General features: G+C 38.2%; 7 protein-coding genes and 2 non-coding genes across 9 annotated transcripts; 2 read left to right on the top strand and 7 right to left on the bottom strand.

Moving 5' to 3' along the window:
* Nucleotides 1–591: 591 nt before the first annotated feature.
* Nucleotides 592–1,325, top strand: arf6 (ADP-ribosylation factor, Arf family Arf6; the record flags this gene model as incomplete). The annotated part of the gene is made up of 3 exons (XM_056182336.1): nt 592–697; nt 788–1,090; nt 1,180–1,325. The coding sequence occupies 3 exons, from the start codon at nt 592–594 to the stop codon at nt 1,323–1,325; spliced, it is 555 nt and encodes a 184-aa protein (XP_056038196.1).
* Nucleotides 1,326–1,862: 537 nt separating this feature from the next.
* On the bottom strand, nt 1,863–4,148 carry trp1 (anthranilate synthase component II, multifunctional enzyme Trp1; the record flags this gene model as incomplete). The annotated part of the gene is made up of 1 exon (XM_056182335.1): nt 1,863–4,148. One exon carries the CDS (start codon nt 4,146–4,148, stop codon nt 1,863–1,865), a length of 2,286 nt encoding a protein of 761 aa, XP_056037509.1.
* Nucleotides 4,149–4,828: 680 nt separating this feature from the next.
* On the bottom strand, nt 4,829–5,314 carry SOMG_03544 (But2 family protein; the record flags this gene model as incomplete). The annotated part of the gene is made up of 1 exon (XM_056182334.1): nt 4,829–5,314. One exon carries the CDS (start codon nt 5,312–5,314, stop codon nt 4,829–4,831), a length of 486 nt encoding a protein of 161 aa, XP_056038148.1.
* A 3,382-nt stretch (nt 5,315–8,696) lies between these two features.
* On the bottom strand, nt 8,697–9,143 carry SOMG_03543 (uncharacterized protein; the record flags this gene model as incomplete). The annotated part of the gene is made up of 1 exon (XM_056182333.1): nt 8,697–9,143. One exon carries the CDS (start codon nt 9,141–9,143, stop codon nt 8,697–8,699), a length of 447 nt encoding a protein of 148 aa, XP_056037432.1.
* A 505-nt stretch (nt 9,144–9,648) lies between these two features.
* On the bottom strand, nt 9,649–9,763 carry SOMG_10074. The gene has a single exon (XR_008803607.1). It is a non-coding gene; the product is annotated as a 5S ribosomal RNA (ribosomal RNA).
* Nucleotides 9,764–10,469: 706 nt separating this feature from the next.
* wtf25 (wtf meiotic driver) lies at nt 10,470–11,651 on the bottom strand (the record flags this gene model as incomplete). Its single annotated transcript, XM_056182332.1, has 5 exons — nt 10,470–10,549; nt 10,606–10,773; nt 10,812–11,054; nt 11,101–11,361; nt 11,537–11,651. The coding sequence occupies 5 exons, from the start codon at nt 11,649–11,651 to the stop codon at nt 10,470–10,472; spliced, it is 867 nt and encodes a 288-aa protein (XP_056037529.1).
* A 588-nt stretch (nt 11,652–12,239) lies between these two features.
* SOMG_10073 lies at nt 12,240–12,364 on the bottom strand. Its single transcript, XR_008803606.1, has one exon. It is a non-coding gene; the product is annotated as a 5S ribosomal RNA (ribosomal RNA).
* Nucleotides 12,365–13,325: 961 nt separating this feature from the next.
* mal1 (maltase alpha-glucosidase Mal1) lies at nt 13,326–15,077 on the bottom strand (the record flags this gene model as incomplete). Its single annotated transcript, XM_056182331.1, has 1 exon — nt 13,326–15,077. The coding sequence occupies one exon, from the start codon at nt 15,075–15,077 to the stop codon at nt 13,326–13,328; it is 1,752 nt and encodes a 583-aa protein (XP_056037514.1).
* A 1,464-nt stretch (nt 15,078–16,541) lies between these two features.
* Nucleotides 16,542–17,429, top strand: SOMG_03540 (uncharacterized protein; the record flags this gene model as incomplete). The annotated part of the gene is made up of 1 exon (XM_056182330.1): nt 16,542–17,429. The coding sequence occupies one exon, from the start codon at nt 16,542–16,544 to the stop codon at nt 17,427–17,429; it is 888 nt and encodes a 295-aa protein (XP_056037525.1).
* Between the last annotated feature and the right edge of the window lie 2,954 nt (nt 17,430–20,383).

Here is a 20,383-nt window from a genome sequence, read left to right as displayed (position 1 = left end):
ACGCGTTGGGTGATATTTATCTAGCCTTCTTTTCTACAATGTTTTATGTTAATTCTTTCTTTCGTAAAGTAAAACAGACCGCAAGCTGGTTTTTACTCTCCAAAACTTCCTAAACCTTGAGTATCGTACTAGCATCATATTAAGGAGTATTTAAGAGAAAGACACAACAAGTATCCAAAACAATAGGGAATTGTTTGTGCAAAGGAGCGAAAGAGTATTACACTTGAATATGGAAGAGCTACGATTTCTTTTCTTTCTTTGTTTTGAGCCTTGTCTTCCCGATTTGTTTATTGTTTAGGGAACGTTAACGAGAGCGCTATCGTAGCCAGCAAGTCACAACAAACAACGTAAAAGAAAAAGTGAGGTGTGTTCAAGCGCTCTATTTGGTGACCGAGTTGATTTATGGGTTATGTAGAGACGCGCGTTTGACCGTACATTTTTGGGGTAAACAGGATTCGTTTTCTTTTAGATTATCTTGTCTTTAACTTTTATATATTCCTATTGAGAAAGCTGTGCTTTTTCCTCTGGTTCGGAAGACATTAATTTTGGTTTGTTAATAAGGCTTTTCGTAATTATAATCGGCGGTCTGTCATGGGAAACGGTCTTGTTAAGGGCTTTTCAAAGCCTTTTCAGCGTATTTTCGTCAATAAAGAAATGCGAATTTTGATGCTTGGTTTGGACGCTGCTGGTAAAACGAGTATGTTTTAAAATAAGAGTCCTTTGTACGAGACAAGCAAGGATTTCATTTGTCTTTCTTTTTGAATAGTTCTAATACGCATGATTATAGCAATACTTTACAAATTAAAACTCAATCAGAGCGTTGTGACTATACCCACTGTAGGTTTTAATGTCGAGACAGTCACCTACAAAAACATCAGGTTCAATGTATGGGATGTGGGCGGTCAAGACAAAATCCGTCCTCTTTGGCGCCACTACTTTACCGGAACAAAAGGTCTCATTTTTGTGGTGGATGCTGCTGATAGCCATCGTCTGGCGGAAGCTCGTCAAGAGTTGCACAGAATTATTTCTGATCGTGAAATGCGAGATGCTCTTCTCTTGGTTTTTGCAAATAAACAAGATTTGGGAAATGGTATGTACACACAAAAGAACCACAAACGAATTGATGTCGTGTCTTTCCCCTTTTGAACAATCCTTACTAGCTACTAACATGGTGTTTAGCCCTTTCACCCCTTCAAATAACCGAAATTCTTCAGCTTGACAAGTTGAAAGACCGTCTTTGGAACGTTCAGCCAACTTGCGCTTTGACAGGAGATGGCTTATTAGAAGGATTAGCTTGGCTAAGCCAAAATGCAAAAATCAAGTAATGAATGACCCTTCCGGAAAGTTTTCTCCTACTGATCTTCAATCGTTTCTCTCTATACCCCTTTTTGGCTGAAGCATTAAACATGCTTCGTTGTCTCGTCTCAATTTTATGGAACCTACTTATTTTTGAAACCATTCTTTTTCACTGCTAGCCGTATGATATCGTTTCACTAGGACAACATTCTTTATCGGTTGCTTTTCTAATTTATTTTTTTTCCGTTCCTTTTTTGTACTTTATGTGATCGTTTTCGTTCTTGGCTATCTAATATCAGTTTCGGTTATCCTTGCTATACCTTTGTTCATAGTTCCGTGTACATAATCTGCTCTCAATAGTTATTGAAGTTAATTCCTTATTCATTTCATTGATGCCTTACTACGATTTACTTTTTTGATGATTCTAACTCTTTTTTTTTTTTTTTTTTTGCATATAAGCATAAGCATTAGCATACGAAACATTATATTTAATGACCTTTCAGTAATTTTCCAAAAAAAAACAATTTTTCATAAAGAGATAATTTACAACCCGATCAACAAAAATTCTAACACTTTTTGGCATTTTCAATAAACCTTTTGATTTTTTCGTCATCTTGGATACCTTCCGTTTCTACTCCGCTGGAAACATCGACGATCGCAGCATGGGATGTGGTTAGAGCTTCTTGAACATTCTCTGGGGTCAACCCACCAGCTAAAACATAAGGGACCGTGATTTGGGCGGCTGCTTTCCAATCAACAGCTTTGCCTAATCCTCCAGATTGGCCTCCGACAAATGCATCAACGAGAGGAAGTATGTGGTAGTTTGGTGTAGACAATTCTGATGCATTAGGAGAAAACACCTTAATTACAGGCTTTTGTAGGTCGTTGGCCCATTCTAATGGCTCTTGTCCGTGCAACTGAATGATATCTAAATCAATGGTTGACAGTACCTCCTTAATATATTCTAAAGGTTGATTTTTGAACACACCAACAACCAAGGGATGGCGAGAATTAGCAATTTTTTGATATTGGTATCCAAACCAATTTTTCTGTATTTCAAGTGGGCTACCCATGTCTCGGTAATTGCGAACGTTGGAATGGGCTAACTCCACGATTTCTCTAGCAACTTGAAGATCCACCTTCCGTTTGCTTTTATCGGCAAAAATAAGACCTATTAAATCGCCTCCTGATTCTATAATCGTTTTAGCAGCTGGAACAGTGCGAGTACCACATACCTTTACAAGGGGCTTAGAAGAGACATCTGAACCCTCTTTTTTGGAAGCACCATGAAGAAGCTCCTGTGCAAAGGCAGCAGGATCAGAAGCACGCATCAATGACTCGCCAACGAGGACGGCAGAAACGCCTTGCTTTGTATATAATTCAACATCGGCTCTGGAGCCAATGCCGCTGAGAGCAGCCAGCACAACGTCCTTAGGAACCATGTCAACCAATTTCGAGGTATTCGACAAGTCTACCTCGAAACTGTGTAAATTACGATTGTTAACACCAATTACCTTGGCACCTAATTTAATAGCAACTTCCATCTCGCTTGCGCAGTTGACTTCAACTAAGGGCTCCATGTCTAGAGACTTTGCAAATTTGTAGAGAGATTCTAATTGTTCGTAAGACAGCATAGCAACGATTAGCAAGACAGAGTCAGCACCATTCAAACGAGCTTCCATGATTTGGTAAGGGTCAATGATGAAGTCCTTGCGGAGGATTGCAGGGCGGTCGGCAACCTGATCCACAGCGCGACGTGCAAGCAGCAAATCGTCCAAGGAACCTTTGAACCACTTGGGTTCAGTGAGGACAGAAATAACAGAAGCACCAGCATTGGCATATGTCAAAGCCTGTTGAGCAGCATTGGCATAAGGATCAATGTCGCCCTTGGATGGAGAAGCACGCTTGACCTCAGCCATGAGGGCTGGAGTCGACTTTTTGAGGCGGTCATAAAAGTTAACCACGGGAAGGGTAAGGTTCATGTTCAAATATGTTTGTAAATCGTTTACAGTATGGCCGCGGCTACTTTTGCTTTCGGCGATATCGATGAGACGCTGAGCGTGAATCTCGTTGAGGATGGATTGCTTGGAGACATTCTCGGGGGCAGCGGAAGAAAAAGAAACGGTATTGGAGCGTTCCTTCATAGCATTGTTAAACGAATTGTTCTTTGTAGGCATAGTGACATGATTTTCTTCCCAAGTGCCTGCAGTAAGGTTTAAGAAGTTTTGAATATACTCTTTACCGTATTCGCTGAGAATACTCTCAGGATGGTACTGGACACCTTCAATGGCATACTTTTTGTGACGAGCACCCATGATAATGCCATTTTCGGTCCAGCTCGTCACTTCCAAGTCAGCGGGGAGCGACTTGATAGTTCCAGCCAAAGAATGATAACGGGTAACGGAGATGCCTTGAGGGATTCCTTGAAACAAGCCTAAGCCGTCATGGTAAATTTTGGAAACTTTACCGTGAATGATTTCGCCAGCGGATTCAACGTTACCGCCCATGCTTTCGAAAAGACATTGCAAACCCATGCAGACACCGAAAATGGGGATTTTTCCGGCAAAACGAGAAATGGCTTCATTGCAGATACCACCGTCACGAGCAGGATGGCCGGGACCTGGCGACAAGATGAGCTTTAAGGGCTGAAGTTGCTCGAGTTCGTCCACGGTGAGTTCATCATTGCGAATAACCAAAATTGGGTACCTTTTTTCCAGATTCGAAAGGTACTGGACGATGTTCCAAGTAAAACTATCGTAATTATCAATCATTACGATGGGACGTTCTGTTTGGCCTTCCAAAATGATTTTAGTTTCGGAAGGCTCTTGCGAAGGGACCTCATGTTGAGTCATATTTCTATGCAAAATGCGTTTGAAGGCAGAAAAATCACCACAAAGGCGAAACACAAGGCAATTGCAAAAGAAAGAAAGAAAATAGGTAAAGACCAGCTTTTCGTGAGTTGAGAAAGTTCGTCAAGAGGGTGGTTGAACGAGAGATAACGTACTCGAGCGTGACAAGATGGATCAACGTTTAGGGGACATGTTGGTTGATTTTGGATTGAATAATATCAAAGGCATGGATGGAGAGGGAAAGAAGGAAACTATGGCGGATGGCGGATGGCTGATGAAAGATGAAAAGAATACAGCTGATAGTTTACCATTTATAATTTACAATTTACAGTTTATAGCGCACATAAGACGAGACATATGGATTACAAAACGTAGACGAGAAGAGAAGGTAGAGAAACACGAAAAATAATTCTATGAGATATAGTTCTATGAAATATGAGATATGCTTTTTGTAATGCAAGAAAACCTTGTGGAATCCATTGTCGAGTCGAGTCAAGTCAAGTCAAGTCCAAGGACGAGAAACATAAAAAGAGGATCATTCATAGACACGACGAGGGATTCAAAAGAAGGAAGGAAATGCTTTTTTTTTTTTTAATAAAAAAATTGGGAAAGAGAGAATGAAAATAAAAGAGGGTATTTTCAAATTCAAAAAGTTTCATTCAAATTTTCCATTCCATTCAAACTTAAAAGCTAACAGCCACAGTGTCGATGCCGACACAATCAGTGCTATTCTTGACTTGGCCATAGTAAACTTGGAAAACTTGTTGGTCGCTGGGAACAGGGCAAGCGACCGGGCTAGTACCGTTCAACTGTAACTCGTAGCCAATGTTTGTGGGTGCGTTAGCGTCGAAGCCGGTAACAGCAGGGCCAGAGGACTTGAAAGCAAGAGCACCGCCTTGTTCAATCAAAGCAGTATCGTTGTTATGGTACAATTGGTTATTCTTGAGACTGAACTTTGCGTAGTTGTCAGCATTGTCGTATTGACTTAAAAAGACATAGCCCGATTGACCAACATAGAATTCCTTTTGGTGGACATTGATGTTTCCAGAGTGAAGAGTGAGAACACCAAAGCTTTGCTCAGGAGACATGGCCTGCTTGGTGATAGGAGAAGCCAAAGTAGAAGAGGCTCCAAGAAGAGTAAGAAAGACGCTAGACAAGGAAAACTTCATGTTTGAAAAAATAAAAGAAAAATGAAAATCTAAGAGTTCAAATGCAAAATGAAATTTAAGGAAGAATTCGTATGAAATCAATGCAATTGAATACAGAACAAAGGGAATCCCAAGACTTAAATAACCATTTCATGCTGGTTATCACTCGTCATAGCAATCAACGCCTTTTTTACTAGCAAAACTTCCATTTCCTGAAGGAGGGAAACTTTGAATCAGCGAAAAAGCCCGAGTTCTGAAATCGGAAACAAACGTTTTCATGGTGATGATGATTTCATTGTCTCGTGAATCAAATTCCATCGACTGTCCTTATTTACCATTCTCGTAGCGATTCTTACCAGCAAAGACGTTCTGATCCCCGCAGGCGCCTACTGACCTACCCAACAAGGTACTGCTGAAAGATCTTACATATTCCATTGGTGTTTTACGTTCCATACGACGCGAAGTAGATGTGGCTCATTACTTTTAGATTTTAAAATTGAAAACAGGCGTGATGTACAACGACAAAACATACGTTACGGTTGTTCATGCAAGAGGTGGCTAGCATCACTCGTGCGACGGTCGGTTTATGTTGGAACGAAGGAATTATTTAGAAGCCGTAGCCGTGAGGCTTAGATGGAAGGAAGGAGGGAACGAGGGAACGAAAAAAAAAAAAAAACTTTGCTACATTCTATATTGCTACGTTGTTTATAACAAACAGATCTTTTCTATTTCTTTTCTTTTCTTTTCTTTTTCTTTTTCTTTTCTTTTTTCTTTTTCCAGCGACTTCTCTCTCTCTCTCTCTGTCCCACCGCTGCAATGGATATAATGGGTGGCTGGAAAAAAAGATCATACAAACAAAAGCTAGTATGATATTGGTCGCTGTTGTGTTGTCTTGGTATAGTGATCCTACTCTAGTAGGATAAGGATGTTTTAGAGGGTGGTTTTGTTTTTGTTTTTGTTTTTGACTTTGTAAACGCTACATGATGGATGGGAGATGAGGACGTTTGGTTTCTCTCCTACAGTGGCTACTAAGCTTGGGCTTGGGCTTGGGCTTGGGCTTGCCAAGTCATGTCGTTGGATTCATTTTTTTTTTTTTTTTTTTTTTTTTTTTTTTTTTTTTTTTTTCTGAGGGGTTGAATAATTCTTGTGCTGGCAACCTTTTATGAAATGAAAAGATGAAAAGATGAAAAGATGAAAAGATTCCACAGAGCAATCTACTTTTTTGCCCATATTTCGGAACTAAAAGGTGGAATCAACGCCCAACGTGAGCAAAGTTGGAGATGCCGACAGCAGCCCTTGGAAGGATTCACTTTTCTTTTTACTTTTTAACAAACCACAAAATTTATCCTGAAACCCCCTGTGTTTTCTCTTCCCATAACCATTCTGTTCGTCGTTACTCGACAAGTCACATTGAAGCAAGTGTAAAAAATTTCTCCCTTTTTCTAGGATATGGATGGGAGGTGTTCAACTAAGTGAGATGCAGACGTCCAAGCATTCCCCATGGTAAATCCGTTGGCCTCTGCTAGCAATGGATCCTGCTTTTTAACCTGTCTACAGCGATAACACGCTACCTGTTTAGTGAGCTCATGTACACAACGATACCCAAGAGCAAACCGTAAACGAAATCAAGTCCAAGGCACCAAAAGGCCTTAATAGAGGAATGATAGCTACTCCTTGGTAAACCTCTACTCATCGCCATTGTTGGGATTTTTTTTTTTTTTTTTTTTTTTTTTTTTTGAGATGAAATAAAGTGGAATTTCCTTTATTCATAGTTGTGATTGAATCAAGCCGTTTTGATTGTCATATGTTAACAATTTGTATTACCTATGGTTCATTGCTGATTGAGCGTTGTGGAGAAAAACGTAAACAAAAACTAGCCCGAAGCTTCCAAAGCGAGACAATTTTCTCACTTGGATTTTCCCAATAAAATGATGAAAGCGGTTTCCTCCCGCACAGCTCATACTCGTTTTATTTGTACCAAAAAAAGGTCCAATTCCAGCTTCGCAAGATTCCGAAAACACGCTGAAATACCTTTATTAGATGCTTTTCAAAAATCCCGTTCTGACATCTATACCAAGGACTTTTTGTCTTTATTAGTTTGCTAGGATTCCACAGGCTACTGGCAAATTGGTAAATAAAACTTTCAAGTTGCTTGGTGTTTTCTTATTTCCCTTGTGTTCCATTTTCTCTCTTCCCACTTTCTTCTTGTTCCTTTTTTCACAAACTCAATGCCAGAACACGAATATGTTCGCTTAGGCGTCTTTATTGATTTTCGTATTTGTTCTTTCCCGTGTGTTAAATTTGATAGGTTTTTTCTTCGGAATGTTTACTTATGTTGGTTTATAAACTTGCTGGATCTTTTCGCTTTGTCAGTAACTTAATTAATTGATTTGTCGATTTTCGTTGTTTTGGTTTTTGGTCTTCATATAACTTTAGGAAGAAACGATTTCACCGTTGATGGTCCTCTTTCATAGAATACAATCGCTACCGAGTCCCAAACCAGTCCAAAACCTAGTGATCCAAAAGGCAAAGACCCATCCTTTGAATGATTTGAACAATATACAAGGCAGCACAGCCTAGTCACTTACAGAAGGTTGAAACTACCAAAGACTTGGAAAACACCTGATTTTTCCGGCTCCTTGATTTTTATATTGTTATCTTTACCTCTCTGAAAGTCGCCATAGTTTTTTTATGTTTATTTCGCATCTGCTCTATCTTTTCGCACTTTTTTTAAAAAAGGCTGCTAGACTTGTCATCTTTTTTTCTTACATTTCTATCTGTTTACTCGTTTCTTTCTATCCTGGCAGCTTCACTGTATTGATTGGTGGTACAAGGATTGCTGCGTAGGGATTGCTTCCATTGGTAAAGCCTGCTCAGTGGGTACAGTGGTAAACAAAACTAGAAAAGAATTGGAGATCTTACAGCGCCTCGCTTAATACATATGAGGAACGAGAGACCCTCAGACGCTTGACTGCATCAATCAAACGGCAGCAGGCGTTGTGATAGCCAGGCATTACTTGTAAGTGATTCAAAAACGCGAAAAATACAAAAGATTATATATTGATTGCTGGATTCACTAATAAAATGCAGAGTTCATTAAGTATTTGGCACACTTCATTATACAAAGCAAGTGAGGATTCATACTTTTCGTAAACATTTATCAACCATGTTGAGGCCTAATACTCCCCGTCGCTTTGATGTATATCTTCATTACTTATATTTTGGAAGGGGTTCATTGATGTCTGAAAGTCGTAACGGTAACCTTAGACAGTAACAAATCCAAAATAATTAGAAAGTTCCCTTTAAGAGATATCTGGAGCTTTTTCTCGTACGGTCATCACCATATCCCTCCAGACACGTTGTCAATCGGTTTTGATACAAGTCATCAATGTCAAAAAAACCGTTAGTTCATACAACTCAGACAAAGGTCCAATCCTTCAATAAATGGATATGATTTTGTATCATCGGCAACAAATCTGTTTATCTTGGAATCATTTTGCTGAATTCTTGAGATAATATCGGCTTGGCTTTCTAGTCTTTCTGTGAGGCTACTCTGTGCTTGGATCATCTCTTCTCTGAGGCGCTTTTGTTCTTGTTCGAGGCTGCCAAACTTTTCATTAAACTCTTGAAGCATCTCTCGAATTTCAGTCGTATTATCTTGTGAAGGAGTATCTCCTTGAAATTTAGATGCAAGTGCTTTAAGAAGGTTGGCCAGTTTATCTTTGTATGTATCAAACTGATCTTGGGGAATTCCGACCTCAAATTCGTTTGTGAATCTTCGCAGAGATGCATAAGAATCATCAGAGGGCGGAGGAATTCCAAATGGGTTTGTAAATAAATCTTGGTTCATATTATTAAATTGTTTAAACAGTGAAAAGAGAATTGAAGGGAAAATTAACGGATTCTGGAAGTTATCTGAGAGACATCAAACGGGTCTTGATATTTGTTTATAAGTGAACGTCGCTGGTTAAATTGCAATTCTTTTGCCAAAACAATAAACAAAACATTCCTCTATACCCTTATGTTATTTTATGCAAATATTCTCCTACCAAGTAATATATATTACATATTGGAAACAATTGCTAAATAACCCATTTCTGAATCGTTGACAAGGAAAAGTATCAACCAAAACGAATTGATTTACAAGAAGTATATTCTTGTCAAAGAACTCTTCCGATATTCTACATGAGTTCATACGCTCCTCTCTTTACCCAATCTTTCGAAATGGATTAGCTATATGGATAGTACTAGCCTGCACCAAAAGCTTTAGGAGTGTTGAATTAATTTTGAGTGAATTCAAAGGGCGCCCAACAAGCCAGAAAACATATAAAAAATAAACAAACAAAAAGAAAGGAAGCCTACAGCACCCCGGATTCCCATGTTGTCTCCAACCATAGTACTAACGAGGCCCTCAGACGCTTAACTGCAGTGATCGGACGGGAACTGGTGTTTTCGCCTAGGTGTGGCCGTAGACGTTTGTTATTGTCTGTAAAGATATTTATACAAGAATGATCCAGTCTTTTATTTGGCTTGATGAACTACAAGATCCAATTTAACTCAGTTCTATCTGGTATTTTTCACGGCTAAATGGTGAATGCTTTCATATTATAAGAATAATATTTGAAAACACACTGTTTTTCTCTTTTCTATTGATTCTCATTGTGGTCGCAGTAGCATCAGATTGAGTGTATGAGTTTATGGGTTGAAAAAGTTAGTTATATAAATTGGGTTCTTTTCATGGTCCGTCGACTTGACTCCCAAAGTAAACGGTAATTCAATGTTTTAAACTACATCAATCGAATCTTCCAATCTGTAGATTTATGCTTTTTATGCTGTGAACGAATTTTACCTCTGGCGGTAATCACTTTCGTTCTTACAATTAATGAAAGATACGACACATTGTTGAGTAAAAAACTAGTTAATTACGATGTTATTTTCGTCAGAATAATTAAATAATCATTAAAAAGGATGTCTATAAATGAAGAAAATGAACGATGCTGTGAAACGAATAAGAAGATTCATAAAAAAGCGAATAAGAAAAGCAATCAAAGTCCGCTGGTACCATCTGATCCAAGCTTTTGTGGAAGCGAATACAGGAACTTGGTAGACTGCAATTGACATTGATGTTTCCAAAGAAGGAGCGAAATATCAAGAATGAAAGCGGATTCGGTAGAACTCAAACTTCAGCCCTTTGCCCAGCAAGAGGTTGAAGTTCGATTTCTTCGTTACGAGGTGCTTCATCTCCTCGATTTGTTCCTTTTGAATTGGTTAATAACGCCTTGTGATAGGAAGCATTTACCAAGTGTACATACCGAACATATGAACCACAGCATTTCCCAAGCCGTGTCCCAAGCCATTTATTCCGTTTCCTAAGCCATTTATGCCGTTTCCTAAGCCATTTATGCCGTTTCCTAAGCCACTCATGCCGTTTCCCATATCGACGACTACTAATCTAAGTCGTTCACGCGCATTTGCATTCACTATAACTGTTAGAACATTTCACGGGAGTATGACATACTCGTCAAATAAAGAAACAAGACAAAGTTAACAAAACAAACAGCATAGAAAAAATTATTGTTTATCTTTTCAAATCCTGTGAACTTCTTTGCAGCATAATACACGGTGAAACCGAGGACGTCGAGAAAACACACACATAATACTGAGATACACATAGCTGACAATACGTTTTTGGTTAATCTTCCAGCTTGCGTGAGCCCTTTTTTGGCCTGCGTGAACCATTCTTTAGGCATTTGAGTTATTGCTAATACTTATTAGATCATTAAAAATAAAAGATATAGCTAACTTACCAAACAGAAACAATGCAAAGGATGCTGCACAGCCAGCAGAAAGCCCCCAAAGGGCTTGTGCATTCACAGAAACCTTGGAAGTAAAAAATAACACAAGAAGAATAGCATAAAATATAATATACACAAAAGATGTAAAAAACAACAAGTACATTATTATCTGCCACTTATCCATCGAACTCGACCTAGTATTATTAACAGTATCTTGGGCGGAATTTTGAGCGGATCCATCAGCCATTTCTAAATCAATAAATTTGTTTGAAGCTAATGAATGTATTAGTAATAATTCTTTGTTTGTGAAAAGGATAGAGGTGTCTATTATGTTTGCTGACAGTTCTCGACAAGGTTATTAATTTCAAACCCAACAAATAAATAAACAAGCATGATTCTTCCATCATGAAAAGAATCAAACTTTCCTTTCTATTTCAACTAATCTTACCTGAATACGGAGGAGGCGTACCATCTGAAGGAGACGACCGACTATCTGCCTTTTCATCATTGAGCGTTTTGGAAGAGTCATCAGAATCTGAAAAAGGAGTATATTTGTTTTTCATATTTACAATGGCAATTCATACCCAAAATAACACCGATAGTTACACTCTAAACGAAAACAACTAGAATCACCAAGAAAAGTCCGTAAGAACTGGCTCCAATTTTCACAGATCTTTCAAAAATAGGAATTGGACCTTGCTTCAACCATCAAAAGCAAAAGCAAACTAATCTTGCACCACAAATGTTTCTTTTAAAACCAAAGATGCGAGTTTGAAAAAATCTTGGTAATGGCTTTTCGCATGTCTCAATTCATAAAAGCAGCGAGCGACATTATGTCACTGACTGGTCACAATCCTCGTTACGATTATTCAACGTTGGTTTTTCATTGCGATTTTCCTAATAGTATAATCCAAAAGAGTCGTCGTTTATTACAAAAAGTAAACAAAGGAACTTTGACCAAAGAAATCATGCTGTTTGCTTATATTATAAATAGCAGGATCTTAAATGCATATGTTTATGTTAGAAGGTTCCGTGACTTTGGCTTATTGAATTACTGAATCAAGGATGACCATTGCTTTATCTGCAATCACAAGTATCGCTAAGTCAAAGGACCATGCCGATCAAACCAAAAGAACAAGAATTGCAAAAAGCCTACAGCATCCCGGATTCCCGTGTAGTCTCCAACCACAGTATTGAACTAACGAGACCCTCAGACACTTCACCTCACTGCAGTGATCAGACGGGAACTGTTGTTTTCGCCTAGGTGTGGCCGTAGACGTTATACTGGTCTACTTGAAAAATCCACTTAAAAGTCCTAAATGGCTGTGCGTAAATGCTTTGTTTTGTCGGGTAAAAGTATCGAATAACGGATTACCCATCTTAAAAGCAGCTTAACCAACTTCTTCCGATACTACAAAAATGTCTTTTGGTAGTCCAAGTTGATGCTCTACTTGACGCCCATCTTCAAATTCACCTAGAGAGAAACATCTATGGTTGATCTGAACTTTCCCTAGGATTACGAATGAGTTACAAAAACTGTTCACCGTGATTATTAAGCAAAGGTGCTGTCTAAACGAGATACTCCTCGCACTTCACTATGTCTTGTTTGTTTATTTTGAAGATGAAAGGCCTAACTGACAACTGACAGCCGGCAATTCCTACTGCGTGAAGCTGTTCTTACCTGTTACCGATGGTTTGCCATGGCGCCAAATACTGAAATTAAGTTTCCGGGCATGGTTATTACTAGAAGGCATGAATGGTTCCGAAGTCTTCATTAATATCTTTCAAGGAGTCCGTGGAGGACTAGGTGAAATGATAAGAGCTTCAGCTCCATTTTGTTTATTAACGTCATTATTTTGAATTATACTCTGAGACTACGATCGCACTTTTTTTGTATAACCTATCATGATGTATAAAGGTGGACCCTATTGTTTGGTTAGCATACGCAACTTAAGAGAAAATTGAAAAGGAATTTATTCATAAAATAAGCCCAAGGGAGCTTTTAATTAAAGAAAAGCACAAGATTTGCCTGAATGGCTGTTTTGCGTGTATTGGTATTTTGAAAATTAAAACGTAATAATTAGAACGCTCTTAAAAATGATCATTGAAAAGCAAAAACTATCAGTTTGTGCGTATCAAGTAGACAAGGAAGGATAATAAACGAAACGTTCTCACAATCACCATTCAAAAACTTTCATCAAAATTGACGCTCCCAAAATTATCATTGCAGATAGTTTTTATGTAGAGAGGGATTTTTTAAAAAGAACTCCCTGATAGGGATTTAAGTGAATGACATTTTCTTTTATCACTAGATCCTCATAGTTATTTAAAAGCACTTGGAATCCTCCGATTTGCAAAGGACATTCATAAGAGACACTCTTATCAGTAAAATTTAATATGACTGCCAATACGGTGGAATTCGATTCACGCACAAAGGCCACGATGGAAGGGTCTTCTTCGGAAAGTAGTTCAAAGGATCCATAAACAACAGCATCCTTCATGGCTTTCCTGTAACCAAGAGAAGCTGACCAGAAGGAGTAGACGCTATCTGGCTTTCCTACTTGACTGGAAGCGTTCCATTCATTAAAATCTTCCGTCACCCTCATCCAAGGCTTAACGTCTTTTGGGCAAAATCCACCGTTGGGCGAGCTGTCCCAGTGCATAGGAGTACGACCATTGTCACGAGCTCTCATGTTAACAATATCCATGGTTTTTTGTATTTCTTCTTGAGTAGGGTTGCCGCTCATGAAAAGCTTCCAAAAATTCTGTGTTTCCACGTCTACATATTCAGAAATGGACCAATCTCTCGGAATATTGGCAAGCGCTAGCTCTTGACCTTGGTAGACAAAAGGTGTGCCACCTTGGAAGACAATGAAGAGGGCCATAAGCTTGGAGCTATGCGCTCTATGTTCAGGTGAATCCGACAAGTAGCGAGAAACTGTTCGTGGTTGATCATGGTTTTCAATAAAGCTAGCGTTCCAACCTCCGCCTGTCAAGTATATAGACTGCCACTTTTTGACAGACTTCTTCAGGTCTGAAAGCTTCCAGGTACCCTCAACATACTTGTGCTTTCCTGGAACCAAATCCAGACTAACCAAGTCAAACTGAAAAATCATGGTAAGCTCTCGGCGATCAGCTCCGACAACACGTAGAACCTCATCCGTATCTTCCACATGAGGCATTTCACCTACAGAAAAAGCGTTGTACTCATGGAGGATTTGTCCGAGTTCTTTTAAATATTCATGAATCCTGGGACCGTTAGCGTAGTACTTGTAGCCCATTTGATAATCGTAGCGATCATCCGTTACAAGTGCATCTGGGAATTCTTGGTTCTTGCTGATCATGTTGATGACATCCAAACGGAAACCATCGACTCCACGATCTAGCCAGTAGCGGACAATGTCATAAATTGCCTTGCGTAATTCTGGGCTTTCCCAATTGATATCGGGTTGTTCGGGTGCCCAAAGATGCAAAAAGTATTCTTGGGTAGTTTCATCCCATTCCCAAGCAGAAGTATCAAAGTAGCTTCTCCAATTATTGGGAGGTAAGCGCTTGCCATCTTTATTATACTTTGCGGGCCTCCAAATATACCAATCTCGTTTGGAATTCGTTTTAGAGGAGCGGGATTCTTTAAACCAATCGTGCTGATCCGAAGTATGGTTAAGTACCAAGTCCATAACAAGTTTCATACCGCGCTTATGGAGCTCCTTTGCTAGAACGTTTATATCTTGTAGAGACCCATATCGGGAGTCAATTTCTTTGTAGTTTGACACATCGTAACCCATATCCTTAAGAGGCGAGGGATAAATAGGCGACAGCCAAATGGATTCAACGTTTAATCCTTTCAAATAATCCAATTTCGACAATATACCCTGCAAGTCACCAAAGCCATCTCCGTTTTCGTCTTTAAAAGATGCTGGATATATTTGGTACACCGAGGTTTCTCTCCACCAAACAGGCTGAATCTTTTCACTGGGCACAATTTTCATTTTCACCGTTTCTTAGTATGGTATGAGTGAAAGAGAGGAATGGACGAGTTTGAAGGTCTTTCGGTATGGCAGGGAAGACGTCAATAATCTTGCGATTATGTTATCAATATAACTGTCGTTATTTACGGATAGCATTCTCCCTCAATTTCTTTTTATGAAAAGAGATAGTTAGATAGAATGGATTTGCGCAAGTTTCTTCATGGTCATTAGGAATGTGTTCTACAAAGCTTTTCTGGAGATCCCAAAAGAAGGTATCCGTGATTTGTTTCTTGTAATCGTTTAATTTATTAATTTTATTGATATATATTTTTCTATATACTAATTTAACTTGACTCTGCTACATTTCCTTTTTCTTTACAAGAACAGCTGGAAGGCATTCGAATGTCTCGTCAATACGACAGAAACCATTGCACGTATACGGTCATTTTCCAGCAAGAAAATTCGATTTCTGTCCACCACTGTCACTTTTGGATAGCGGTGGGTTGCAATATTTTGGTACTTGTCCTAAAAGTTTCAAACAAAAACCGACTAATCAATTCGACATCCATATTTAGAAGCGTGGAAGATAAAATTCATCTACACTTTAAGATGGGAATTCATTCTCCAAAAGGATTTTTGGATTTAATGCATATAAGTAAACGACGTCATTCTTTTCGTTAAGATTATATAAACATAGGCGAATTGGAAGAGTATTGTTTTGCAGCGTTTTTGTTTTCATATGAGAAGATCATAACTAGCAAGGATTCCTCAAACTTTACAAAGCACAGGCCTTATGAGGAGGTTGGATAGGAGACGTTTGTGATTGCAAAGCCGCTTTAACGCTTGCACACGGCCCTTGACAAATCCGACGATTATGTTGGTGTTTAGTGTAAGAGAAACTCCGTTTTCATTCAAAACATTCTTTTACTTGTATTTCATCGTCTTTATGGCTCGATCCAGAAAATATCGTGAAATTGTCAGAGAAGCCTCCAATATTACTTATGTCGTTTTACAAGGATAATGTCATAACCGGTATACGATATTACTAATATCTTGATACAATAAATGTATTGTATTATCAAATACGTTATTACAAAACTAAATTTTCATTTTTGCCATTAAAAATTTTATAAATCTAGAACTAAAGTTATATAGAAGCTGACTAATCCTAGAAAGATATATATACCTCTAATGGAAAGCTCAAATCTTCAGATTGGAAGATTTGACTGATCTAGCTAAATAAAATTGTTCATACAACTTACTTAGTGAATCAGATCCCTGGAAGCTGTTACTATTCTTCTATAGTACAAAAGTATCCAATTTAAAAGTCAAAGATACAATTTTATGAATTGTTATTACTTACATCTTTTCCACTGAATACTTATTCTCATAACAAGTGAGATTCGTCCTGTGACAATTTATCTTCCAATCTCTAGGTGGAAATAGTTTCGTTCAATTTCAAATTAAACAAATAGAAATACGGAAATGGATTCCGGAAGTGTTGGGAGTGAATATGTCGTTCAACAAATGCAGGCGCATATGCAAGCGCAAATGCAAACACAAATGGAAATGCACATGGATAATATGCAAAACGACTATAACAAAAAACTAGACTTTTTGTCCGAGCAGATCGCTGCTGTAAATCAGGAAAAACTAGACAGGTCGATAAACCGAATGGACCTTGAAGAAGATTTCATCCCAGAAATACCGATGGACATTATAGCATTGGTACATGAACATTACGGGTCCATAGCAGACTCATATTTAAACATGATTAGTCCGCTTAACCCTGGAATATTTGAGCCATCCGAACAATCCGTGGCAGTTTTTGAAAAGAACATGCAAAGTATTTTTGGCTACTTACCAAAAATATTTCCAACCGACCGCGAGAAAATCACGTTCTTATATTTTAAATCCCCAAAAAACTATCAAAAACAGATACGAGAATTGGTGAAGACTCCCGGACCTCAGAGGAATTTCGAGAAGGTTTTTCAACAGACATTTCTAAACGAGAAAGAGAAATCTTGGTTTCATCCCATCCCTAAATATTTATCTAAAGGAGCTCGTGGAGAATTAAATGTTAGTGAGGTTCAAAAATGGCTTGACGGATTGGATAGGGAAACAATCGAGAAAGCCATGATATTCGCGTTTCATTCAAGTTATTTTAGAAATGAACTCCTCAAACATAATTACGAGCATGGAAATTTCGCCGCAGCCGTAACAACAGTAAATAACCTGGTTCGATATAACAAGTCTCAAAAGTCAGAAAAAGGATACCGTCCAAATTTCCGGCAGACAAAACCTTTTCTTGGGAAAGAAGGAAACAATCAGGATAACCCCAAAACAAGAATGAAACCAAAATCCAACGAATGACTAAACCAGAAGAACAAGTCTAGAAGAGATGAAGTCGTCTCTATAAACAAGATCATTGCGGGAAATCCACAAAAACACTACGAAAAGCAATCTTCGCAATATCAAGATGTCAAAATTGCAAACCTCAAGGTCAATGCATTGATAGATACTGGCGCCAACGTATCCATCTTGAGAGAAGACCTGGCTAAACAAATTACGCGTAAATTCAATAAAGAAAATCGAACGTTTTTAGGAATAACAAACGACAAACTTCAAGTTAAAGGAAATTTAACATTGCCAGTAGAAATCAATAAACGAAAGTTTTACGAAACGTTTATAATTACTCCGACTTCAGAAAACGAAGTTCTCATCGGATGGAGCCTCCTGAAAAAATTGGAAAGTTTAGACTTTTTATATGGCAACAAGACAAAGGAGGAAAAGAATAACAACAACAAGGAAAGTCTAAAAGTTGAAGATATATTAAAATCATTCAACAAAGTGTTCACAGAAGTTACAGACATTCCTTTACCCAGACACTCAGACAGTGATTTAAAAATCGAACTCACAAACGAACTACCAGATTATGCACCGAAATTAAGGCCATATACACAAAAAGAATCTGCAACAATAAGAGAAAAAGTACAAGAATTATTAAGTCAAGGCAAAATTCGCGAAAGCTCGTCAAATTTTATGTGCGCTCCACTAGTTGTACCGAAAAAGGGAACAGATAAATATCGCATGGTTATAAACTATAAACCACTAAATGCAATCACTAAGAGAGACAAGTATCCATTACCAAACTTTGAAGAAATTATAAATTGCCTAAGCGGAGCCAAAGTTTTCAGTACGATTGATCTAAAAGAAGCATATCATTTACTTAGAATTCGAGAAGGTGATGAACGAAAGACAGCCTTCAAGACACCTTTTGGAGCATTTGAATACAAAGTAATGCCCTTTGGATTAACCAATGCGCCAGCAAATTTTCAAAGGTATATTAACAAAGTACTTTTTCCATACCTTGGAATTTTCATTATCGTTTATCTGGACGATATTCTGATATTTTCCTCTTCAGAAAAAGAACACGAGGAACATTTACGAAAAGTATTTCAGAAGCTACAAGACGCAAATTTATACGCAAATCGAGAGAAATGTACCTTTTTCCAAAAGAAAGTCAAATTCTTAGGTCATATCTTCTCCAATCAAGGACTTGAGATTGACCCAGAAAGAATTCAAGCTATTACAAATTGGCCTGAACCCAATACGTTGCGACGCCTACAATCTTTCTTAGGTTTTGTTAATTATTCCAGACGATTTATGCCGAATCTTTCAAAATTGGCACGACCGTTATATGATTTAACAAAAAAGAATGTCAAATACAAATGGACCGATCGTCATAAAGAAGCCTTTGTCAACATCAAGAAAGAATTAGAAAACGTTTCTATGTTAAAACACTATGATCCAACAAAAGAAACTCGATTAGAAACTGACGCTTCCGACTTTGCCATAGGAGCCATCCTATCGCAGAAACAAGAAGACAACGTTTATCATCCAATAGCTTTCTATTCAGAAACATTCACAGATCGTCAATGCATTTGGCCAACATGGGAAAAAGAAGCTTATGCAATTATTGCTGCTCTCCGAAAATGGTATCATTTCTTAGCTCACACAGAAACACCATTTCAAATATTAACGGATCACAAGAATCTAACATCTATGTTTACAAAAATTCGCACAGATACTCGTTCCAAAATCAATAGATGGGCAACAGAATTGGAACTATACAATTTCGAAATTCAATATCGACCTGGCCGAAAGAATGAACCAGCAGACGCAATCTCACGTCGCCCAGATTATAAAGTCGCTGCCGTCAATCAACTAAGTGAGACAAATTATCTAACAAATGTTTTCGATTATGTTCGCAAAGAATACTCCAATCACAAAAAGTTCCAAAGAATCCTAGATGAAGACAACGACAATCCGCAATATACAATAATAAACGGCCTCATCATTAATGATAAAAGACAAATTATCATCCCAAAAGTTCCACAACTAGTTCAGTTGATATGTTATCAATTCCATGATCATCCTATTTCAGGAGGACATCGAGGAAAACTGTCCACAACAAATCGCATTCGCGAAAAGTTTTATTGGCAAGGCATGACAAGCGATATCCAAAAATATGTTAAAAATTGTGATATATGTCAGCACAGTAAAACTCGAAATCACCAACGCTATGGTCACTTACAACCACTGCCCATTGCAGAAAAACCGTTTCAACATTATTCTATGGATTTTATCGTTGGATTACCAGTATCTCAAGGTAAAGATGCCATCTTAACAATTGTTGATCGTTTCACCAAAATGGCTTGGTTTCTTCCTTGTAATACAACCACGACCGCAGAACAACTGATTGAAATGTTCGAAGATCACATAGTATCGGTATACGGCAATCCAAGAGATATCGTTTCCGACAGAGGACCTGTATTCATTTCTGATAAATGGAAACAATACCTCAAAGATCATAAAATAATTCTCAAATTATCTTCTGGATATCATCCACAAACGAATGGACAAACTGAGCGTATTAACCAAATAGTAGAAACATATTTACGTTGCTATATGCACGACAACTTGGGAAATTGGGCTACATATTTGAAGAAAGCACAGTTATGTTATAACTCTGCTGAACATAGCGCTACCAAAGTAAGCCCTGTAAAGGCCGCATTTGGTATACAACCTATACTAACAGAATGGGATTTGCAATTGATAAACGATCTCGGTACATCATTTTTATCCTCACAAACAGAACCTGTTCACGAGATCAGAAACCACATACGAAAAGCAAATGAACGTTATGCAAAATACTATAATCGCAAGACAGAGATACCGCCGATATTCAAATCCGGTGACCAAGTACTCATTAAGAATGGTAAAGTGGGATTCTTTCATCAACACAACAAACTGGAACCAACGTT

This window comes from Schizosaccharomyces osmophilus, chromosome 2, assembly GCF_027921745.1.
Source record: "Schizosaccharomyces osmophilus chromosome 2, complete sequence".
Lineage (NCBI taxonomy): Eukaryota > Fungi > Ascomycota > Schizosaccharomycetes > Schizosaccharomycetales > Schizosaccharomycetaceae > Schizosaccharomyces > Schizosaccharomyces osmophilus.
This window is presented reverse-complemented; position numbering and strand designations above follow the sequence as displayed.